The sequence below is a fragment of the Perna viridis genome, chromosome 14 (assembly GCF_037379345.1).
Source record: "Perna viridis isolate PV_CMFRI_1.1 ecotype Kerala chromosome 14, ASM3737934v1, whole genome shotgun sequence".
NCBI classification, from domain to species: domain Eukaryota; kingdom Metazoa; phylum Mollusca; class Bivalvia; order Mytilida; family Mytilidae; genus Perna; species Perna viridis.
In genome coordinates, this window is record NC_142458.1 from 1,296,693 (window position 1) to 1,321,425 (window position 24,733).

At 45.8% G+C, this 24,733-nt stretch overlaps 1 protein-coding gene across 1 annotated transcript; it reads right to left on the reverse strand.

Moving 5' to 3' along the window:
- Positions 1-30: 30 nt before the first annotated feature.
- Positions 31-24,446, reverse strand: LOC148597686 (uncharacterized). Its single transcript, XM_088561700.1, has 5 exons — positions 24,310-24,446; positions 19,141-19,186; positions 3,262-3,405; positions 1,401-1,631; positions 31-571 (listed from the first exon to the last, which is right to left on the reverse strand). Exons 1-5 carry the CDS (start codon positions 24,322-24,324, stop codon positions 537-539), a joined length of 471 nt encoding a protein of 156 aa, XP_088417826.1. The 5' UTR covers positions 24,325-24,446; the 3' UTR covers positions 31-536.
- Positions 24,447-24,733: the final 287 nt, after the last annotated feature.

The following is a 24,733-nucleotide window of genomic DNA, read 5'->3' on the forward strand; positions in this document are numbered from 1 at the left end:
AGACTGACACTTTAAAAAAAAGTTATAACACAAGTTTAAAAATTGGTTTATTGTACAGATACATTAAATTACAAAAAATAAGTACATCTGTATAAAAAGTTTTGGATAAAACTGTGAAAACAAAACAATAATGAAAACACAATGATAGGGGTTTGTTGATTGTTAATTATTTTATGGCTGAAGATGACTTTCTTCACTCTAATACATGAACAAACGAGCAAACATTTTATTTTTAGTGTTGTTATGTACATTTATTCATATTTCAATGCCATTCAAAACATATTGCGAAATAAAAAATATACAGAAATTTATAGATTCCACAAATTTTCTAGAGTTATCCCTCTTTACTCTTGTGGAAGTACCTAAATTGGGTATCAGCCACCTGGAACTTTTATTCCTGAATTCTCTGACGCTCATATTTATATAGTTCAACTGTTCATATTCAGTTTTAATATAAAACTTCAAAGCACTGTTTATGTTGGAACTTCTCGCCAAAATTCCCTTTTTTTGGCAAAATGCTGAGGTAGTAATGACATCTATTCTACGGATTTTTGGAACACTGCAAGAAACTCTGAAAGGGAGGTGTCGTGATGTATTTATTGTGCCTAAAAGTGTCAATTTTTTGAATATGTATGTTGTACAATGCATCAGTCTTCGTTTTGTTCAGTAAGTTCTTATCTAACACTAAAACTACACCCCACCCCCAACTCCAAAAAATAATAAATAAACATGAATACTGAACTCATCTTATTCCTTGCATGAAGTACATGTATGGAATTTTAAAAAACTTAATAGTATTACGGATACATTAGCAACAGGCGATTCAATAATGGAATGGAAAATATACGAATAGGAGCATAAAACTTTGACTACACGTTTAATATTAAAGATATTGATAAATGTGACATACACTATAACTCGTGCGTTATGCCAAAGCGTGTCCAAACTATGTGGATGTATGTACCGTGCTAGATTTCTTTTAATTAGGATTCTGAAACCAGGTTTTCTTGTTACATAAGTTTTATGGTCGTCGTTATAGTTTTCCTCTTTCGTCAACCCGAACGTGATATTTCATAAGCAAATCGGCGGGTGTTTCTAGAACAGCAGAGAGGACGCTTACCCGACCGGTGCACCTGGTCAATGTTCGGATGTTTTGGTGGGATTGCTTATTTACTTTTGGTTTTTCCGTACGTGTAATTTTGGATAATTTATGTGCTTTATTGTGTGTGTCTATTTAATTGGTCTGACTACAGTTTTTCCTGTACTGGATAATTATATATATATATAATGTTCCTTTTGACAACTGCCCGAATCCTGGACTTGTCTTGAATTCCGTTAAGTACGATGTTTACTTATTTTGCGATTGCATTGATTTTTAACAATTCAAGATTGTCTCTTACCATCAAATGACATTTTCCCATCTTTATTGGTATCAGCTTCTCGTAGAAGTTCCTTTGCTTCACTTTTGGGGATTTTTAAAGCTGTCATTATTTCAGTAATTGTTACTTGTCCGTCACGGTCGGAATCCATACTTTGGTAAATGGCACGTGCCGCATTGACCTCTGCCGTCTGCTGGAAAATATAGTCTGCTATCATATTCTCAAATTCCTTAAAATCAAGGTATCCATCCTCTAAAATAATCAAAGCAACAATTAAAATTATGAAACTTGTATTTTACTCAACCCTGGTCTACACCGCGGAAAATAGGATATAAAAATAAATGTAACAGTATTGTCAATATGATGTTCATGCACCAAAAAATCACGAACAATTAAACATACAGGTCACAATACGGTCTTCAATGGTGGACGAGACCAATACCTGTAAAAGGCCACAAAATAAACGACGAGAAACTAAATAGTTGTTTTCAAAAAAGACGAAAATCTATCTAATCTATAGAAAAACGACAAGCACTGGACAACAGGTTCCTGGCTAAGGAAAGCACATAAAGTATGTCGCAGGGTTAAACGTGTTTGTGAGCGCTCAATCTCCCCCCTTAACCCGTGGGACAGTGTTGGGAAATGAACTATAAAAATCTGGTGAATTAGGATTTAACACAACTAATACAAACACACTTTAACAAATAGAACAAAAGATAACAATCTGCATTTACCTCGAAAGAGTATTCTCTTTTTCTGAAAGCTAGTTCAAAATCCAAAAAGCACACCTTGTTTCCTCAAACACAATTAATAAAAACACGTCCATGTAGTTAAAATACATGTTTGTCATAAAATGTCTAAGTAAAACAAGGTTTCGTGCAAAGTAATGACGTTCACATGCACACTAACATCATAATGTAACGTGGGATTCGTTAATCTTGAACTTAATAAAATAACTATTGAACGCCACTGGCATACTATAAAACGCGGAATAGAGTACTTTAGTAAGTATCTTAAAATGCAATGGAGCATACATGACTAAGAGGATAATTATTTGGAAAGAGTGAATAACCAAAATATTATCACGAGTGCTGAAAAAAAAACGCCTAGATTTAACGAGTGTGCGGAAGTGGTTCCGATTACGAGTTAAATCCTCAAGCGTTCTTGGCACGAATGATAATGTATGTTAACTATCAGGACTGAAAACATAATGAAATGTCTAAGTAAATAATTTCTTCGTGCAAATGCCAAGATAAAAAGTAATAGCAGGAATTAGGACGTAATGTAATAGAGATAATTAATATTTAATTTATTAACAAAAGAGTCAATGTTAGAACCAATAAAAAGGTAAGGACACTTGTTGAACATACAAAGGTTTCCGAATGAAGTTTGCCAATATAAGTCCCTTGTAGATATATTTTGAGTCGGGCAGGTGGTTAATGTACGTAGATATTTACATGCATTGAAAATACATTTAACTCCACTTTACATTTATAATAAACACTGCTTGGAACAGGGATTAAGTAAGGAGAATATGAGGGGTATACTTTGCACTGCCTTTTAATGATTTTTCGACTCTTAAATCTTGTTACTCTCGCACTAATAGCACCTGAGTCAATTCTATTAGATATTGGTATAATGCATTTCTTTTGATATATTTTCCAAAACTGGTCCAGAAACTGGCAAAAATACGAACTGTAATTACGATTTATCAGACCTGAAGAAATAATTGTTGTCGAGAAAAGAGAAGTGGTGGTCCGAAAGACTCACGTCTCCAATGCCTGTGGTTTTCCCACTTATAATGGACATCATCATTAAAATAGGAGGGCCAGAAGAAGTTTCGAATTCGTACCCGAGGTTGCTTCCTAAGTGTTATACTGACCATTTTCGTCTATCTCGCCCATCATTCGTTTGAGTTGTTCTGTTGTAAACTGAATTCCAAGCCTTCTGGATGCTCTTTTCACTTCATTGATTGACACTCTCCCGTCTCCATTTTCGTCCATAGAACGGTAGGTCTTCTTGATTGCTGAAAATATGACAGAAATACCCACAATACTTGTAAGGAGGATACATTTCATAAAAGGACTGGTTGTCATTTTATACTGAATCTTTGAGTGCCAGCAACGGCGAGTGTAACCACCGGGTCCAGGCCTCGATTTCGAAATTGTATAAATTTTCAGTTGAAGGTATGCGGGGGCGAAGTTGATACCAACAAAGTCGGACACTGACTATAGATAGGGCAACGTTAAATCACTAATTGAAAATATGAAGTGGCTACCCGTAGCATACTCATTCTAAATGTTTATATATATATATATATATATATATATATATATAAATGTCTCAGAATGTGACGACTCTATTCACTACACTGCTCCATCGGATCAAATTGATACAGGGAAGATATGTAAACGTATAGAAAGGTCTGAAAAATTCCCAATGATGTTAGAACTGTCAAATTTGCGATGCAAATTTTTGGTCGTTCCCTCCGCGGGACTCGAACTCGTACCGCTGTGACATCTATGGCAACACCGCCTGCACCAAGTCCAGCGCCCTAGATCACTCGGCCAGCTAGGCTATATAAAAATATAGCTTTCGCTGGCCGGGTCATTCCTCCTTGCAGGACTAATCTAGGGCTGTAATTTAGTACACGATGTATGGTAGTACGGCACAGTTCATTTAGATGTTACTATGTAGGATAGAGGATCAAATTAATGATGCATGTCACAACAAATCAATATTATACAAACGTCTCAGAATGTGACGACTCTTCGCTACACTGCTCCATTGGATCAAATTGAAGATACAGGGAAGATATGTAAACGTATAGAACGGTCTGAAAAATTCCCAACGATGTTAGAACTGTCAAATTTGCGATGCAAATTTTTGGTCGTTTCCTCCGCGGGACTCGAACTCGTACCGCTGCGACATCTATGGCAACAGTAGTGAAGAAATGACAATTCTGCACCAAGACCATTTTCCATGCAGAAATCCTGCATAAGACCCCCAATTTTAGGGCCCGGGATGCAAATGGGTCTTGAGCGAGCCGGGAATGCTGAAAAGTGCTGGGAGGCAAGGTATCACCAAAATAGATTAAACAATTTGGAAATCCAATAAATCATGAATTCCGAATCTTCTCAAAAGATGGATCGGCAAATCCGATTGCTAGGTCCCGGGCGGGAAGAGAGCAACGAGGAGGTGAGAAAAAGGGCACTGGCTCAAAGGGAAGCCAGACGCGAGTCAACTCCCCTGAGGTGGCGCGACCTGCCATGGGAAATATTTCAAGTGGTAGACGTCAAGGAGACAAAAAGCCAGTACGGGGAGGGTATGATTCTGACGTTGGAGAGGAAAAAGGTAAAGACCAAGGTCTGGGCGTGCAGCAGGTTGATCCGGGAGATGAAGCGAATACCGCGGGAAAGGTGGCACCTGCTCAAGATCGATAACTATGGGATGAAGAAGGCAAAGAAGAGCGGGCATGACTACTTCGACTTTGAAGTGGTGATTTGAGGGGGCGTGGAAGAATCCTTTTCTGATGGGGAAACCCATCGGAAAAGATATTTGAGGGCTGGAAATCAGCGAGGGTCTTGGGAATGCTTGGCTAGATCTTCGCTGAATGGGGGCGATGGCTGGCGCAGTCGGTCCTTTCCATCGTACTAATTCTTCAGGCAGACGGCAGGGGTAACATCTTCACCTGGGAGCTGAGACTGATAGGATCTGGCCAAGCGGAGAGTATCACGATGCTTCACCTTCTTGGCGATTCGCTTGGCGATCAGCGAGAGCACTAGGGCGGTCGTAGCACTCAAGCAAGCAAGGGATCCAAGAGGGAGGGACGCCGCGGCACCAACCCCGGTTAGAGCAGACCCCATGGTGCCGCTGGTAAGCAGCAGACTGCTTATGGAGGCCGCAGCTTGGACAGTGGAGACCATCTTATCGAGTCGCTTATAGATCCGAAACATGCGGGCATATTTCTGGACCTCGGAATGCAGGAAATCCTCGAGTCTGGCATCTACTTCGTCGGTCATTTATCTATATCTATAGGAGCATGCCTAAGATGGGGATGCTTTTGAAGGGGCTATTGGGTCCAAGGATCAGCCCACTTCCGTCGTAGATCTGACGTCCGCTCTTCAAGTACAATCCATCGCCGTACGTATTGGGCAAAGTGCCTGGACTCAAATACAGACGCAGCATACTTTCCCACACTTCTTGAGAAATAATCCAGATCCCACGGCCTTTTGGTTGGCTGCACTACCCAAACCGCTCAATGCGCCCACGCCCAAAGCAGGTAGCACGGTTTTGGCTAGCATGGGTAGCGCAGCAGAGGCGAGACCTGCGAGCATGGGGAGGAATCCACCTTCTTTCTGCATATTATGTTTCACCTGCTTCGGACTCATCTCCAAGACCATACCACCCTTACCGCTCTGCAAGAGCTTGGCGATGCGCTGGATCTGGCGGCGAGTGAGGAGCATCTTATGCTCACCGGATAGGTTGGCATGCGACAATCGGAAGCTCACGGGGCAACCGTTCTTTGCCGCACGCGGGATCTTCTCTGCCTGACCTTTCGTCAAGTTGAGACCGTACTCTTGATAATCCATTTATCTATACCTCACGCAGATGGAAGCGGATGGTGAGATTCTCCCCTCGCAGATCGATGGGGCGAGCGTCTTGATCGGTCAGATACGTCTGCATGCGGTCGATGGTCTTCAGGGTCACGGGTAAGTAGACCAGATTCTTGGGAGTCTGGATGATCTTCATGCCGGGATCGACTGCGGGAAAGAAGCTATAGATGGTGGACTGCTGCGTGCCGTTGACGTAGCTTCCGTGGATGATATCGCTATTCACGAGGATGTTATTGATGCTGATGATATTGACGATATTCTCGCCTTCCGCGTAGCCATTAGTGCTTCGATCGTAGGCATACGTCCGGCGCTCGAATCAAAGCACCGTACTGATGCTATTGGGCACGTTGAAATCCACTTGGTAATTTTTGGCGAGAGTGAGGGTCGCTCTCGGCGTCGCGCGATTGGCGTCGAGAAGGATCTTAACCTTGTGCTTATGGAGCCGCAGTTGTCGCTGGATCTCATCGTTGATATCGTCGATTCCATAGGAGCCGGTGCTCAGCTCGACGGGAAACCAGCTAGCCCCATCATCGGGAGAGTAGCGGAAGGAATTATTACCTGCATGAATATTGGGGATGGAGTAGTAGGTCTCCAGATTCACGAGGGCCATCTCGTAAGATTTCTCCTCGCGCAGCTGGAGGGGTGGGTTGAAGCGAGTCAAGATCTGGCTATCGTTCCCAGAGACGATGAAGGAGAACACGTGCTTGGGTTCGGTATTGGTGGCGATTTTCCGCAAAAGTGAAGCGTCCATTTATCTAAGCCTCCTCAGAAGACGACGCTCAACTTCTGGCCGTCGGATTCGAATTGGAGGATTCGATCGGAGATGACCAGGGCGAAGGCTTGGGTATTGGCAGGGACGTTGCGCTCGAAGTCGGCTCGGATCTGGATATCCACGGTCGACTCTTTCAATCGCTCGGACTGATGGCTCACGTCGATGACGAATAGGGGATAGAGATCGATTAAGTCGGAGGGATTGATGCCGCCATTGCGCAGCAGACTTTCCATGCTATAGAATTTCTTGCGGAATTCGGCAGCCTCCTTATAGACCCTGGCGACCCTGCATTGGGTGAAGCCAGCATTGAAATCCACGGCGGGATAGCGCTCCGCATTGAGGGTCACGTGGATATTTCGCAATCGGCAGTGGTCGAAGACGGCGGCATTATGCAGCTGATCGTTACCCCTTTCGGTCTGAAAGGCGACGATGATCCATCGTGGTTTTTCTCGCCCTCTTTTAGCGGCTAGACGCCAATGAAATTGCGAGGTCTGGGTCACGGCTATGGAGTCGCACTGCCTCATGCAAAATCCGCAATCGATCTTGGTCTTGCTATGAATGGTCTTATAGAGCCGCAGCTTCTTTTCGTCGGACGGGATGACGTGGGGGACGAACCAGGAGACCTTGCTCAAGACTACTTTGGCCACGTCGTTGACGGCGGCGGCTCGGAGGATGGCATTGGCATCCGAATCGCGCACCAGGGAGAGCTCGTGCTTGAATCCGTAGACGATCTTATCGTAGTCCTCGGCAAAGCCAAAGACGTGCTTGAGGGGGATGGAGAAGGAAAAGGATCCCTTATTGGCTGGCTCGGTGAGGATATACCCGCTACGTGCTGCGAATCCAACGTTATCTGCCTCAGCATCGGCCGTGGAGTCCTTGAACCATAGCTGGTTGAGGCCTTGCGATTTGGAGAAGTCGTCGGGGTACGTCAGCATCCCTAGCATGGTGGTGGCGATGCCAGGGTCGTTGAGATGTTCGATCTGCTGGCCGGAGAGTCGGTAACTGATGCTGCGAAAGAGATACATGGCACCGTTATGGACGAGCGATACGAGATCGGCGTCGCCATACGCAGCGCCATCATTCCTCTGAAGTCGGCCTTCGATCAAGAGATAGCTTTCGGCGGGATGGAGGAAGAGATCCTGAGTCTCGATATTGATGCGTATCTCTGCGCCGGCATTATTCAGCTGCGCCCCGGCTTGAGGTTCGTATTCGTGAACCTGATATTCCTGGAGACTTTCATCGAAAGTCAATCCTTCGGTGATAGAGAGCATATCGGCCATGATATATTTATCTATAGCGCTGGACGAAGTCGTGGATGCTGGCGATGCCCCCGCCCGAAATGAGATTATTGAGACGGGTCTGCTGCTGTGGGGTCCTCTTGGCGGGTGGTGCTTGATGCTTCTTTTTGCGGGTCACTCGATTGACGACGTGGTCCACCGCCTTGCTCGCATCTTTCTCCACGCCTTTCAAAGCTGCATTGGAGGCGGCGCTCACGGCCTTGCTACCCAACGTCTTGGCGGCGGAGGAGGAAAGCACCCGTCCGGCCAGACTGACGATCGTATCGAAAAGGCCTCGTCCGTCGACTGCATACTTTCGACGATATCCGTGATTTACTACTAAAGGCATCGTAAATTTATTTAGAGGAGCTTCGGATGCAGCTTCTCGTACTCCTCCCTGCTGATATGACTGGACTTCCTCATGGCGTCGAGGATGGCCACGATTTCGTTGCGCACCCCATTATTTCCGGCCTGGTAGGCGGCAGCGCAGAGATCGAGGCGATCCAGCAATTGGTCGAAGCATGTGGGGAGAAGACGGTCGATACCCCACTCCCATACTTATCTTGCTTATAGAGATACGAGACGTTCTCCTTCCATTTCCGGCTTTTGCTGGCCTTAGGGGTCTGCGAGAGCACAGAGTTGCCTTGATACATGGCATTGGATGCTCGTAGGATATCACCATAGGTATGCAGGTCATCCACCTCGAAATCTTTGGGATTCTTCAGGACCATAAGCTCCCATAGGCCGGGGGTACCCTTATAGCGCTCGCCATCGACGAAGATATCGTCTCCATCGAAGGTGACTGGCAGACTCCCGATCATGATGGTGCCGTCTTCCACTCACAATCCAAAGGTATGGTCGGCCTTGGGAGTCATACTGAGCTGCAGATAATGGGTGGCTCGCGGACCGAGGTTGGTTCTCAATGCTTGCTCGATGGCAAGCGGATCGTCGTCGCCCTCAGCAGCAGGGAGAGGAAGAGGAAGGTCAGGCACCGGGGCGGGCAGAGCGAGTGGGATATCTTTTTGGTGATCTGGGAGTTGAATATCTTGGAGAGATCGCGGCTGAGTCCGATCTTATCCAGACGACGCTGCATATCACTAGCCTGGATGCTACGCTTGGTCTCCTGCAAGTCCCTGGCAAGCGCCTCACGCTGCTTGGGGTCGGTGATCTTGATGAACGTCATTTTATTTATAGCACCACCAACGCCCCATAGCGTTCACCCCCATCGCTCCATAGCGTTCGTCCCATCGCCCCCAACGCCCCATAGCGTTGGATCGAACGCCCCTAAGCGATGGATCAATCGCCCCATAGCGTTCAAGCCATCTCCCATGCTTTTTGCCTCCTGCCTCAGCGGGATGCAAAAACCGTGGATTCCCGAAGATCCTACGTACTCTCCATGCATTTGGAGGAGCAGAAGGGCTCGCGGTCGATCCTCTTCACACATTTGAGGAGATGCCCCGTGCAGGTCCGGGTGTTAAAAGAATAGGCCTGCAGCAGCGCTAAGCTTGTCGTATAAGGCGACTAAATGGTGCTCAGAAACCTAGCCGGGGGCTAGGCGCTCTGCCCACAGAGCAACTGGGATGTGTGCCCCAGGTGGTGGAATGGGGTACCCCTGGCGTGTTGCATGCTGGGGTTGTCAGGCTATAATACGGAAAACCTGACCGCAAACCATAGTGGTGCACCGTGTTGGGAAAGATGCCACGTTCCTCGCACGTTAAAGAACCCTGCTGTGGTATTCGATAGGAGTAGGAACCTTTGCGCTCCGCCACAGGAGGCTAAATTGCCCGACCTTACCCATCCCCCTTTTTCCAGTGCCAATCAAAATTTGTCGACCCTATTATCCTTGTGACCCATCCTTTTTTTTTATCATTTCATGTTCGATTTATCATCCATTTCATGTTCATTGTCTGAATATAGCTGAAATATTGCTGCTCGGACGTTAAACCCCAACAAACAAACAAACAAACATTTGAGGAGATCGCACTCCCCCACCATCCTCACTTTTACGCCCAACCAGTAGGTGGCAAATTTGGGCGCGTATATAGCCTCGTGGATACGATGCAAAGCCTTACCGCACCGATAGTATTTCCCAGGGAAAAGCTTCGAATGCCTCTTGCACTTATCACTGCCCGGTATGGAGGGATACGTGCACTGATGGCCGCGGACGGTCTTGACGGGGCACGGGGGTTTGGGTGGCGGCTTAGGTTTGCGACGATAGTGGGGATTATAGGTCCTTCCTTCGAAATCCTGATGATCGATGCGGCGAATGAGCGTGAGTCCGCACTTATTGCAGAAGCCATCCTCAAGGCTATGGCGGCAGCGGCACTCGCACTCTCCAAATTTGCCCAGATGCTGGCGGATGCAGGGGTGGCAAATATCGCCGAGAAGTTTGCAATCACACTCTTCCACGTATCGAACAAAATAGTGATCCGCAGAGCACCCCTCGCACCTATCCAGCCATCGGGGAGGCTTGGAGAGTATATCCAAGAGGTATCCCCTTAATTCAGCGATCGATGGAGATCGACCTTTCTCTAGATCGAACTGATTCTCCAGGAAAAATTCCTTCAAGTGATCCATTCTTTATCTTAGACTCGATAGAAATCGTCTAGACTGCATCTATACTTTCCAGCCGTCTTGGGGCTCGTGAGATCGATGGTCATAAATCCGTGAGGCTTAGCCCAGCAGTGGTCGCATAAGGCATCGAATTGGGCTGGGGTGAGATCGCCGCAGTGGTCCCGGCGGATATGATCGCGATTCTTAGCGTCCTGCTCGAAGAGGCAGATGGTTGGCATTCTCCCGGATCGATTGCCGCGGGAGCTTGAAGTAATTTTGGCAGAGGTAGAAGCAGTCGACGTTATTATGGCGACCGCGCACGTAGAAATCCTCGCACTTGCTCTGCTTGCTCAGCATCAGATCGTCGAAGACCATGAGGTTTTTGCGGGCGGGATCGAGCTCTCGAGGATCGGGCACGTCGCTCGCCTCGTTGAAGAAGAAGGGTTCGATACGGCTAGGCTTGGGCGGTGGCTTCATCATTTGCACCACGTCGACCAGAGAGTGGGGATAGCGATCCTTGATGGAGAGAAGGTCGCGGATATCGTCTTTCGAAAATCCTTTCCCCAGCGCCTGCCGCAGCAGCTGATAGATGGGCTGATGGAGCGATTTTCCGAAGACGTAGAGGCGATCGTAATCGAGCCATCCATCGCGTAGGTGGAGATTATTCAGCAGAGTCGTCTTGCCGCAGTCTGACTTCCCGATGATCAGACCTCGGATGGATCGCTGCGGGAGGAGATAGTGGTTATGCCGACGACTCGCGGCGGGCTCATCGTAGGTAAGGTCTTCAACGTCCATTTATCTATATAAAATGGGAATGTACCGCTTGAAGTGCAAGAAGAAGACGGAGACGAATAATCGCGCCGTGATCACGAGCGATGACGGACGGCGGCGACGGAAGGTGGGGACCTGCGCCGGGTGCGGTGCGCGGAAGTCGGAATTCATGAAGACGGAGAGTGGCGCCGGACTCATGAATAAGATGATCAATCGGCTGCCCGTCGAGATGCATCTGCCGGGGCATAATTTCACCGGTCCGGGGACCAGACTCAGCCAGCGACTCAATGCCGACGGCACCCCCAAACCTTGGTCCAGACCCATCAACTGAGTCGATGAGGCCGCCTATCGCCACGATCTTTGCTACACCAAGCATAAGGCCGCACGCAATTCGATCTGCGATAAGACGATGCTAGCCTCCCTCGATGCCATCCCCAATCCCACCGCACGCGAGCGCCTCGAGCGTGGCATCGTCAGACCCATCATCGGCACCAAAGCACGATTTGGGCTGGGCGTGGGGAAAAAAAAGTCCGATGGACGGATGAGCTAGCCGAAGAGCTGCACAAGCCAGTCCGGCGCAAATTTCAGAAGCGCCGCGTGGTGGTAGGTGGGGTGGATGATACCTGGGCTGCCGATCTCGTAGATATGAGCGCCTTCTCCCGCGATAATCGAGGCTTTAAATACCTTCTGAGCATCATCGACGTCTTCTCCAAGTACGGCTGGTTGGTGCCGCTCAAGGATAAGAAAGGCGCCACGGTGACCTCCCACCCATGCAGCCTCAGCGATTCGACGTCGGCGATCAGGTCCGGATCACCAAGAAGAAGGGCATCTTCGAGAAGGGATATACTCCGCGCTGGACGGAGATCTTTACCATCGCCCAGGCCTTAGCGACGCAGCCGCCCACCTATCGTCTCAAAGACTATAAGGGTGAGGAAATCAAGGGGTCCTTTTACGAGCCCGAGCTTCAGCGCACCGACCAGGATATCTTTCGCATCGAGAAAATCTTGAGCCCGACGCATCCGGAATGGGAAGAAAGAAATCCGCGTCAAGTGGAGACGATATCCCAAAACCTTCAATTCCTGGGTCAAGGAGTCCGACTGGCAATGATCTCCCCAGGCTTTCCGGTCTCGATCAAGGGAGACCAGAAAGTCTTGATTTATGCATGCTTCAGCTCGACGAAGACCCTTAATGCGTCTAGATCCTCCTGCAGGCGATCGTAAAGGGCTTTCGTGATGGGCTCATTATCGGTCCTGGGGAGAGAGAGATTTAGCAGGTGATATTTTTGCATATCTAGGTCCTTAGTCATCAAGCCGCCATTGGTCGAGACGCACTCTGACTTATCGACTTTACCATCTTCCACGGTCATTAGCTTTTTGGTAAGGTCTTTGATGGATGCGTCATACTCCCTTTGCATCCGCTTGATGGTCATCTGCATCTGCTTCATTTCCGAATCTAGCTCTTCGAGGTCTTTCATACCGTCTTTCATCTGCTGATTGACCCATCGCTTCGTGACCGCGTCCGAGCTATCCCATGGCAATCCCAGACTAGTGATGCGATTATCATTCATATCGAGATCCTGGAGCATCCGCCAGACGGGCACGCGCTTTCTCGAGTGAGATCCAAACTTATCCATTTATCTATAATCCGAAGATCACCTCCTCGAGGTCTGACCTTCCGATAAGAGCTTCAGGACGTGCAGGCAAAAGTGCCCGCATACCACGTCGCCGCGCCGCTGGAGCTCATCGGTATTATATCGAATCTCCGACCGCAGATAGTTGACCATCTCGTCGGCCATAGGGGTCGAAGTAGACTTTCAGTCCTCCGTGCTTATGCCAGCACGTCCAGTGCGTGCCGAGACCATCGCTATCATCGTGATTCAGGATGCTGCACTCGGTGGGAAGGGGGTTGGGAGGTAGGGCGTCGCGCATAAATACTCCTCTGAATCGAGGGATGCCTAGGGTCGTGGCGGCTTCCTCGAGCTCTACGTTGGAGAGGGGCTTGTGGGGGAGGAGGATGCCGTGCACGCGAATGCTGCTCATTCATCTAGGTATAGGCTAAGTGCGGCGAGGGGAGGGGGTCCATCTCAGTCACGGGAGATTCGATAGTGTTCGTGGACAAGGGTGCTGATGCCGTCGGGGAGAATGTGACGCTTATCATCATTGGCGGAGAGGGATTTCTTGCACGTCTCGATAGTCAGGACCTGATGGAGCCGGCTGCGGATGATATTCATTGATCGATATTTCTCCTTGCCCGTATCCAGGCACTCCTTATAGTCGGCGAAGGTCAGATTGGTCTCGACCACGCTCTTCTTCACGCCCTTAGCCCTCTTGCACTCTTCGCCATCCACCTTGAATGCGTATGCTTTCGGTCGGAGTCCCACGTACTCAGTCATTGGCTGGCCAGCGCACTCATCCTTGAATTTGCCTATCACCTTCTTATTCACGCGGACCTGAATCCCGGAGGCATGGTCTGGGGCATAGTTAGACGTATCGAAGCACTGCTGCACACTCTCCGCCATATCCTTATATACGTCCGCCGTCTGGATATCGCAGATCAAGCTATCCGTATCCGTGTAGCAGATGCTGAGTCGGTCGCCATACCGAGGCTTCAGATAATCGTAGACGAAGTCGGCCATCAGGGTCTTTGATAGATCAAGGATGGAGAATCCTAGGTAGATGGGCTTATCGAAGACCAGCTTGGTGCGATGCAGATGAACGGCAGCCAGATCTTCGCTGAAGACCGTCCGACGCTTGAAGTTGGGCTTGGCCACTAGCTTCCGGGCGACCGTCTCGCTATTCACCAGTCGCACGTCCACCCTATTGCGGATATTCTCCATGGTCTTCCCAAATACCGAGTTGACCATGAGCTTGAAGAAGTCCTTCTCGAAGGTGGTGGATGCCGCCGCCCTGCAAGCCGTATTCTTCTCTACGTATCCTCTCAACCATGGGCTCTGGTTGAATCGGATGGCGTTATGGATCTTCTTCAGCTTTAGACCCTGGGCAAGGTATTTCTTCAGATTTACGTAGTGGACCACGTATTTCTCCTTGTCGTGGAGGTTGGCTACCAGCTTCCTGACTCCGTTGATCACCATGGATTCCGGCGCGAGGGGATAATCGTTGTGGCGATCGTGGATATCCCTGGGATATTCGAGATCCACTTCCAAGATATATCCTTGCTCATCCTCTTCGCCGAGCGTGCTAAGGTCTGGGACTTCCGAGGGATCGATCCACTCGAATCCTCCGGTCGGTAGGGGCCGACTCATCGCCCAGCCGTAGAGATTATTAGCGTCCAGATACATCAGATAGTTGGTCGGCTTGCTAGGGTCGAAGTCTTGCACGTAGGGATTATTCGCCCGTAGTGCGCCGGATCGAGGCCATAGTGCTTCATGCAGATTTCGCGGAAAATCTCGAAGACGTCGGCAAGTAAGATCACGTCGGTCTCGAGATAGAGGTCGTGATAGTCGCGCATGGTCTTGCATCCGAAGACCCCCAGACCCTCTGAGCGTGTGCGTAGTATTCCTCAATGATATGCTCACCGGTGAGCTTGCTGCGGAAGGCCTCCCTTGGTGGGAGCTGGGTCTCCTGGAGCCTTTCGAATCTATCCATATAGTCGTAGGGGTAGACGCCTTTGCGGAGCAGCAGGTCTAAATGGTCCCCCCTCTGCCCGGTCGCCGCGGAGGTGATATCGTAACCTTCATCCATCTCCTTGACCGTGAAGGTGATATCCGCCCCGACGACTTCCTTCACCCTCTGGGAGCATCCTTGGAGAATTTCGGGTAGCCTGGCGCGCGGAACCCCCTTCTTATGGATCATCAGCCCATCGAATACGAGCACCCCCACCTCGATCTCCTGATCGGTCAGGTAGTCGAAGGCTGCCATCAGAGCCTTATTTTCCAGGGAGCACATGATGTAATTCACGGTCGTGCCCTCGATATTGTAATCCGTCCCCCTCTTCTCCTTGGATTCGCAGGCGAGCTTATGCAGGTCGGGATTCAGCTTGATCACTTTCTCCATGATTTGCCTCATCCCCCCATAGTAGTCCCGGAGCCAGGTGGGTGCGTCATGCTTGAGTCTGATGATCTTCCCATTGATGATGGCGAGCAGGTAGATTTTGGCATCGTCCCGGCTCATTCCCTCGTAGGCCATCAGGTCCGCGATTAGCTTCTCCCGGTCGGCGATATATGCGTCGAGCCCCGTGCACGCGATGCCATTTTCATGGCAATACCAGGAGAGCAGAGTCGGATGTGCATTCTTCATATCAATATCGATCATATGATCTGCGCAGAGGGTATGCCGGACGCGGCGGCTGATATTCTGGAGGCCGATCTTCTCGCCCGTCCAATACCTCCCAAAGCCATGGCGCTGGTAATACCTCATCGGGCACTCTCCCAGGGCATTGGTGCGGGCCAAGTAATCTTTCAAGAGAGTTAGCTGAGCATCCTTATCCACCTTCTCCCCCTTGATGTATCTACTCCCCAGCTCGTAGTCTTCCGGATGCGTCACGATATGCTTCAGCTTTACCCGGTCGATCACTTCGCGCAAAGTGATGCTCCGCCCATTCTCCGACTCAAAGTGCCCAATCTTGAAGAGCTCCGGATCCATCGGCTTGGCCCCAAATTCCCGCCTCATATTGGTGAAGGCATCGGCCGGCGTGGATTCTACCAGCTTCTGCAGGCTTGCCCCCATGAACTTGAAGCTATCGATGAATCGCAGGTGCTGATAGAGCGTCTTCTCTTTCCCCTTCTTATCCTTGTATGAGCCGACCGCCACGCTCTTGGTGAATGATATGTAGCGCTCCTCCGTATTGGGGATGCAATCGATCTTGCCCTGAGTAGCTCCCAATATGCCTTGATGAAGAGGTGGGCATCGTAGCCTGCCAGGTTATGGAAGATGACTGGGATGAATTTCGGCGCCTGATAGTTCAGATTGCACTCATTGTGCGCGGCCCCCCTGAATCTGCCCGTGAAGTGGCAATGGTCCCTCAACCTATCCTCCCCAGGCTCCTGGTCGCAGATGAAGCACTTGGTAGCTTCTGCGAAGGCGATCTTATCTTCCTCGGTCATCACCATGGGCTTCTTGAAATCGTTCTGCTGATAGATCTCCCGGATGTCTTTCGTCAGCCGATCCACGAAGATCTGACCCACGTCCTCCCCTTCCCGCTGCATAGTGTAGATCATCGGCTCTTTGACGTATACCGTCTCATCAAAGCACTTGATGTGGTAGCAGAATCCCGATGGTACGTGCTTCTGGAGGATCTTGGTATGGGGTTTGGATGGCTCGCGCCCTTCCACCTTCTGGATGATCGTCTTCATCATGCGCTCCAGCAGCTGCACGATTCCGTCTACGCCAGCCTTTGCCGGTTCGGGCCCCACCTTGGTCGTGAAGCACTCGAAGTCTGCGTAGACGACAAATGGTACCTTCATTGACCGGATGTGGTTTTGGAAGCTGACGTAACTTCCTTCGCTAGGCATCTCGATTTTCACCGCCTTCTTCTGACCGCAATATTCCATGTGCTGGTCAAGGAGATCTTGCCGCGTGAAGTGGTTTAGGCATCGGCGGCAGAAGTAAGCTTCTCCATCGTGATCGCTCACCTGCGCAGTCAAGAGCCGCGAGAGATTCTTCACCCAGCAGTAGTGCCGCTTCTCATCGTTAGCCACTAGCATGAGATCCACGTGCTTTGCCCCGGCATCATCCTTTTCGGATATCCTCATCGGGTAGGTCCCTCCCTCCTTCCCCATATCGAATCCGTATACGTTGACCTTGATTCCCTCATTGAGCTTCTCGAACCTATCGATTGCCCGGAGTAAGACCGGGAAGTCGATGCCGTCGAATCTGAGCTCGTCCGCCCACTTTTCATACTGCTTGACTCGGCTGGCATGTATCAGATCCACCTCCTCATGATGGAGTGCCGAGAGGATCGCCCATTTGAAGCACTGCTGATCCTTTTTTTGCACGTTCACTATTGCCTTCTTGGCGGCGAGCTTCTTGGGAATGGGATATATGAGCTTCCCTTGAGGGGCTTGTACTCATTCAGCTGAATTTCCAGCTTCTTGATGCGCCCAAGGGTCCATCCGCTCCCCCCCAGCCTGGAAAGCTGCCAGGCTCTCAATGACCTTATCCTCCATCCGCGCTATCACTTCGTCCAAATCTGCCGACTCGGTGATTACCATCAAGGCCGACCGGAATTTTGGGTTGGCGTAGATATTTTCGCGGGTCGCGCTTCGGATTTTCCCCCAGCTTAGCTTGATGAAAGTCTCCACGTCCTGCTGCGTCTTGGGCTTGATGATCACCGTGCGAAATACCCCACCCACAGCCTCCCTCTTATCCGCAACCTCGATATGGTCTGCAGCTTCTTCAATGCTCTGCTTCACCTTCTCGACCAGCTGATCTTTCTTCAGCCGGGAGATATTGGTGACCCCCCTCCGCCTCGCGATCGCATTGAGCTGCTTCCTGGTAAATACTTCCCGACGTTTGAATTTTCGGTCGGTCTCCGACTCGATGAGCCACACCAAATCGAGCTTATTCTTCCTGCTATATCCCTTCACCCCTTCCTCTTTGGCGATTTTCCTCAGTTCCCCCATGGTCTCGGCCACCCTAAATTTCCCTCCCATCGGCTGATCGGCGTCGTCTTGCCGCTAGGTATGCCGCCAGCAAAGTCCATCCTTCCCCGGTTTGCCCTTGCCCCTTCTTCCTTTTCAGTGGAGTATTGCAGAATTTCTGCATTTCGGGAGATGAAGTTGGTCTGCTATCTTCGCAGACGGAATCTTCGAAGCGATCCATGATAATCTTGGATGGCATGATTTTATTTATACTATTCAAATTTTTAAATTTGGAATGGTGATTTTTCGATCACCAAGATTGTGCATAGTGCATAGCATTACAAGTTAAAAGTTTCGATCGCTATTTATACCCATCAATTCCTGCAATTACGTTAGGGAAGGTATGGAAAATTTGCATATTGCATAAATATTTTTTGCAAAATTTTACCCGCATACCATCAGACCCCGGTGAAAATTATTGAGATCTCATCTAAAGCATATTTTAGGAAATAGTAATGATTATTTTTCCTTTCCATAGTATATAGCATGAATAAATTGAAAAAATCCAATTTTTTCCGAAGATCAGGGGAGATAATTCACTAATAATTACGCAAGAAAAAATAATTTTTTCCGATGAGGTATCTCCCATCGGAAAAGCCTCCGCGCCCCAGAAACCTTGCCTCCCAGCACTTTTCAGCATTCCCGGCTCGCTCAAGACCCATTTGCATCCCGGGCCCCAAAATTGGGGGTCTTATGCAGGATTTCTGCATGGAAAATGGTCTTGGTGCAGAATTGTCATTTCTTCACTACTGGCAACACCGTCTGCACCAAGTCCAGCGCCCTGGACCTAGTGAATAGAGTCATCACATTCTGAGACGTTTGTATAAAATTGATTTGTTGTGACATGCATCATTAATTTGATCCTCTATCCTACATAATAACATCTAAATGAACTGTTCCGTACTACCATACATCGTGTACCAAATAACAGCCCTAGATTAATCCTACGAGGAGGAATGACCCGGTCAGCGAAAGCTATATTTTTATATAGCCTAGCTGGCCGAGTGGTCTAGGGCGCTGGACTTGGTGCAGGCGGTGTTGCCATAGCGGTACGAGTTCGAGTCGCGGAGGGAACGACCAAAAATTTGCATCGCAAATTTGACAGTTCTAACATCGTTGGGAATTGTTCAGACCTTTCTATATATATATGTATATAATCAAACTATTTCCCTACCCGCTCGTGTCTCGTCATCCAAAACACTCATTCTGGCCTTCTTCAGCTGAAATTAAAAAGAGAAAATGATCAAAGTTACAAGCAACCACCAGATATCATCTGAATCATAGATGACCCTCGTCAAACGGATCAGTTTCTTACCAATTTAAATTCGAATTTGTCTTAAGGATAAAAACTCCTAGATACGTTCATGTAGTACTAGGCAGACATTCTTCATAATTTGTAAAAACGATTCAAATCATCTTTTGAATATACAAAAGAAGATGTTATCAAAATGCTTATTTTTTTTATCGACAACAGGTCGACACATGTTCCCACATACAAAAGGCATCATTGCAATGGGAACAAAATGATCTCTGCTACTCACTAACCTATATCTTTATTCTTTTAGATGATCTTATCTAGGGGCGGATCACCTTGAAAAGGAGGGGTGCCAGTCGAGTTTCCTCAGAACAAGGGGAGGGTGCTAGGACAATATTTGCCATCTGTCGTCGATTTTACACATAAAAATAACAAATTTTCCAATAAAAGGGGGTGGCAACCCTGTGCACCATCCCACTGGAGCCGCCACTGTTTTATTCACATATTAGCCAGATCATATGTAAGTGACGTTTTGTCTTTAAACAATATATTCGGGTATTCTATACATTGCATCTGCCCGAAAGAATTTGAGATAAAGAATACTACAGACGCTATATATTGACCAATGGAAATGAAAATGATCGAATTCATGCATAGTTGAGAATAATTTTGTTCATCATGTTACAATTTTCCTACCTCGTTACCCCGGACGTGATATTTACTGTGGGTGTTTCTAGTAAAGCAGAAAACGCTTACCCGACCGATGACTCGGGTCTTAGTTTAAATTGAGTATGGTTGCCCATTTACTTATGTATCGATATGTGTGTTATTTTTGTTATTTCATGTCAGTTTATTTCCCGAGTCTGGTGGTTGTCCCTGAATTGTTTTATTTTATTCCCCTCTTCAAATCATTTCTTCTTATATATCGGTTGCGATATTAAAACATAAACAAAAATATATAAATTTTTTAATTTGATCTTTCAAGAGCAATCCACTCTATCACTCAACCAATTTGACCACGTGTTCAATTATAACCTTGTAATATGAATTAAACTATCAATTGAGCTTCATCTTTTCATGAAAAAAAATATATCCCCTTTCAAGCCAGGGGCAATAACTCTTCGAAGAACTTGCATTATTTTTTTACCAAAATAAGAATTTCGTTGTGTTTTTTTTATCAGAATCATTTCATTTAATTACAAATTGCGTCTTGTCCAAAGGAATTTCCAGATTTAAGCCGAAAACAGAATAAATCGTCAAATTTAGTCTTTTTCAAGGGACTTAACTGAAAAGAGAGTCATCATACGTTTTTTTTTTAACCGAAGAGAGTTCGATACTTATGATGGTTTTTAAAGAGCTTATCGACAAGACGAAGAAGGTCACATTTATTTTTCAATGCATATTACAGTTTTTATACCCTGCCACACGAAGTGGCGAGGTATTTAGTATTATGTTTTACCCTCCTAAAAACTGCGTGTCCGTCCTACGCCTGTCACCCGATGGTTTCCAGATAAATAACTTGAGAATGAATTAATAAGGTTTTTCTAACTTTACACATGGTCTAGTACCATATAATACAGTTTAAGTTCAAACATCTTGATACGTATTATTAGCGTTTTAAATGTCAAAATACCACCACACAATCTCTTGTTTTAGGGTTAGTTTAAACAGGGCAACTAAAAGAAAAAAGACATATTACATACAGAACATTTTCTGCAAAGATCGTATTATCACCTTTTATACGTAACTTAAAGTTGCGAAATGTAAGAAAATATAAAATTTGTACCAGAAGGGGGTGGATCCTGGGATTTTTAGAAGAGGGAGGTTATTATTTATCAATTTTACCTAAAATGTTTACTATATTAACAACCCGCGTAGAATACGCCAAATGAGTAAAGTTAATACATAATAATGCCCCTACGTTTTTAAAAAAACAAAAAAAAAGAAAAGAAAAGAAAACATTATTTTTAAATTTTCACATTCTAGTGCCAAATTTAACATTATATATCACAATTATAACCGACTTACCTCAAGATCACACGAATTAAAGACTTAAATGGGAGCACAACTAAAGTTTATACATATTTCACAGATTCTGGGATTAACTAATCAAAAAGTTGTGAAGATTTTCCAGATTAGCAATAAAAGAGGGATTATGTTTTACCTTCAGTCTATAAAATAAAGAGAAGAATTAAATGAATATAGATTAGGTTTAATTAAGTGGAATTATATTTGTCACTTCTATGCCTCTCCAAATCTTTAATGAAAACCTTGTGCTGCATTTTAAGTTACTACGTATAATATAGGTCAAGTGTCCCTGGATTATAAGATCAAGGGAATATTAATTTTCTTTCCAGAACAGAATTAAACCACAAGAAATATGTGTGAGCCGGGTTTTGTCAAGCAAGCCGACTGATATATAATCGATGTGAAAAAAGACATGTTTTAATTATCGATGTATTCAACACATCCGTTCATTTCAATTGCGATTTTTGTTCAGTTTCAAGGAGACAATAATGAGAATTTTCTGAACTTCATAATTTCTTCCATTTAACCGATAATCGATAAAATGCAATTTGTTCAAGTACCGTACTTCAAGCAAGCTTTAATTTGCATATTCAAACACATTTATGTGTAGCTTCTTAGCTTTCTAATGAGCCAAGGGAATGTATAATTAAATGCATACGCGGCCGTTTTGGCGAAAGAATGGTACCCCTACTTAACTTGACTTGAAAAGGTTCAAATATTTGTTACTTGGGTTCATTTGAAAGTTCATCTGAATACGAAAATCTGTACAAGTCATTGAAAGAACCCATAAAGTATTTATTGTGATAATACTAAACAGAAAATACCAAATAAGCAATTTTTTACTTAAGCATAAATACTCTAGAGTTTTTGACATTGAAAAAAAAATATGTCAATTTAAGTGATTTTCAGTGGGGTAGGGGTACATTATTTTCATTTTACTCCAAAATCGTAAGTGTTACCGCAACTGTCTTGATACCGCTGTTAAGCTGAGACATTGGGCTACATGATGATATATATATATATATACAACGTCTCAGAATGTGACAACTCTATTCGCTACACTGCTCCATCGGATCAAATTGATACAGGGAAGATAACGTAAACTTATAGAAGGGTCTGAAAAATCTCCAACGATGTTAGAAATGTCAAATTTGCGAAGCAAATTTTTGGTCGTTCCCTCCGCGGGACTCGAACTCGTACCGCTGTGACATCTATGGCAACACCGCCTGCACTAAGTCCAGCGCCCTCGACCACTCGGCCAGCTAGGCTATATAAAAATATAGCTTTCGCTGGCCGGGTCATTCCTCCTCTTAGGATTAATCTAGGGCTGTAACTTAGTACACGATGTATGGTAGTACGGGACAGTTCATCTAGGTGTTAATATGTAGGATAGAGGATCAAATTAATGATGCATGTCACAACAAATCAATATTATACAACGTCTCAGAATGTGACGACTCTATTCGCTACACTGCTCCATCGGATCAAATTGATACAGGGAAGATAACGTAAACTTATAGAAGGGTCTGAAAAATTCCCAACGATGTTAGAACTGTCAAATTGATACTGGGAATGTATAATACTGATTTGTTGTGACATTCGGAAGCTATATTTTGATATAGCCTAGCTGGCCGAATGGTCTAGGGCGCTGGATTTTGTGCAGGCGGTGTTGCCATAGATGTCACAGCGGTTCGAGTTCGAGTCACGCTGAGGGAACGCCCAAAAAATTTGCATCGCACAAATACACTTGAGCCTTAATACGGTCATCAATAAAGCACGAAGCATTGGTATACCACCGCTTCCTCAATTACTACGTATCACTGGATTGTATTCACTTATTTTTTTTTTTTTCGAAACAGTAGACGGTATGTCAAAGGACCAACACAAATTGAAAACAGATGTCTTCTTTCTTTTAATAGAAAATTTGACAAATCAATGTTTAATATAACGAGAATGTAAATGGTGACGACGAGGGGACCCACTACGGGGCAGGCTGAATTAAGCTGGCCACAACATCATACACAGCGAAGTAGTTGTCCCTATATACTCCAGCAACATAAAAGTAAAATGAAAGTGAAAACGAAATAATGCATATAGAGGCAAGAAATTCTTGATTTGGGACAGGCGCAAAAGATGCGGCGAGGTTTAAGTACTTTGGCGTGATCACAACCCTTCCACTTTTAAATCTGGCCACTGTGGAAAAAAATATTGAGTCCATTGTTAAAACAGAAATAAAGAAACTGATTATACGTTACACAAATGAACAAAGACAGGGCTACTAGCAGTTAATTGATATACCAGCTCCAGACCAGTTAAGACCTACAAAAAGATGTCCTCATCGTATGTAATATCAATCCCAATTCTTTCCATGTGGGGTTGAGAACCATGGTATATCATGTCACACAATAAGGACACAACCTGTGTCATGCCGAAAAACTGTTTTTTAATATACTGTGTAAGTTTCTATGACTTTGTAAAGTCCCTATGAGCCAGTTAAGTTAAACTGACGATATAAAATTACACAGTATTTTTGAAGAAAAATAAGTAAGCGAAAGGTCGAGATAAATTTAAGTGAATTTTATACCCCTCCACACGAAGTGGAGTGGTATTATAAATTACCCTCTGAATAGTCCTGTGTGCAGTGGCGGAACCAGAGGATAGGTGCAGGGGTTGACAAAAAAAATGGCAAATAATGTCCAAGCGCCCCCTTTTTCCGAGGAACCCCTACTGGCACCCCTCCTCTTCAAATTGTCTGGATCCGCCGCTGGTGACCGTCCCCTCCAGTTTCCAGATGAAAACTTGAGAGCGGATCTTATGAAAACTTTTCAAAACTTTGCACAATTATTAGTCCCATCAAATACAAGTCTATATTAATTTTCAGCTAAATCAAAAATCTAGTTTTCGAGTTCCGAACACTTTGTCACCCCCCTTTTTTCACCATTATTAATGCCCTATTTTCTCTTTATGATCTTTTGAAAAGTCACCAGACGAGTGCTAATCAAAACAATCGTCCCGATTTCTGTTAAAATGAAAGTAGTTGTAAAGAAAACAATAGCCTACCTCCTTCTCATTCATTGTTTATCAGGTTTATATGTATCTGTAGTTATTACATTATTATAATTCAAGTAGTAATCTTGCTATTAAGTAGTCCCAAACTGCAGACGATTTGCATTTAAATTGTTGTATATGTATATATGTAATTTAGGTTAAGAGTGCAAAGTCAGGTATGAATTTAACAATAACGGCTCGATAAGTCATATTGTGTGAATTATTGGAACATATTATTTTAAAATCATAATTCACGGTTTATCATACCATCTCATTGTAATTGAAAAAAAAACAGTTGTCATGTGTCATTTTCGTATATTGAACTAAACCATAGAAGCGAAGGACAAATTATAACAGGCGTATGGGTGGATCCACGGGGTTAGGGTTGGCATATGCTCGAATTAAAATTACCGGAACGCCCCTTTTTTTTTCGGAA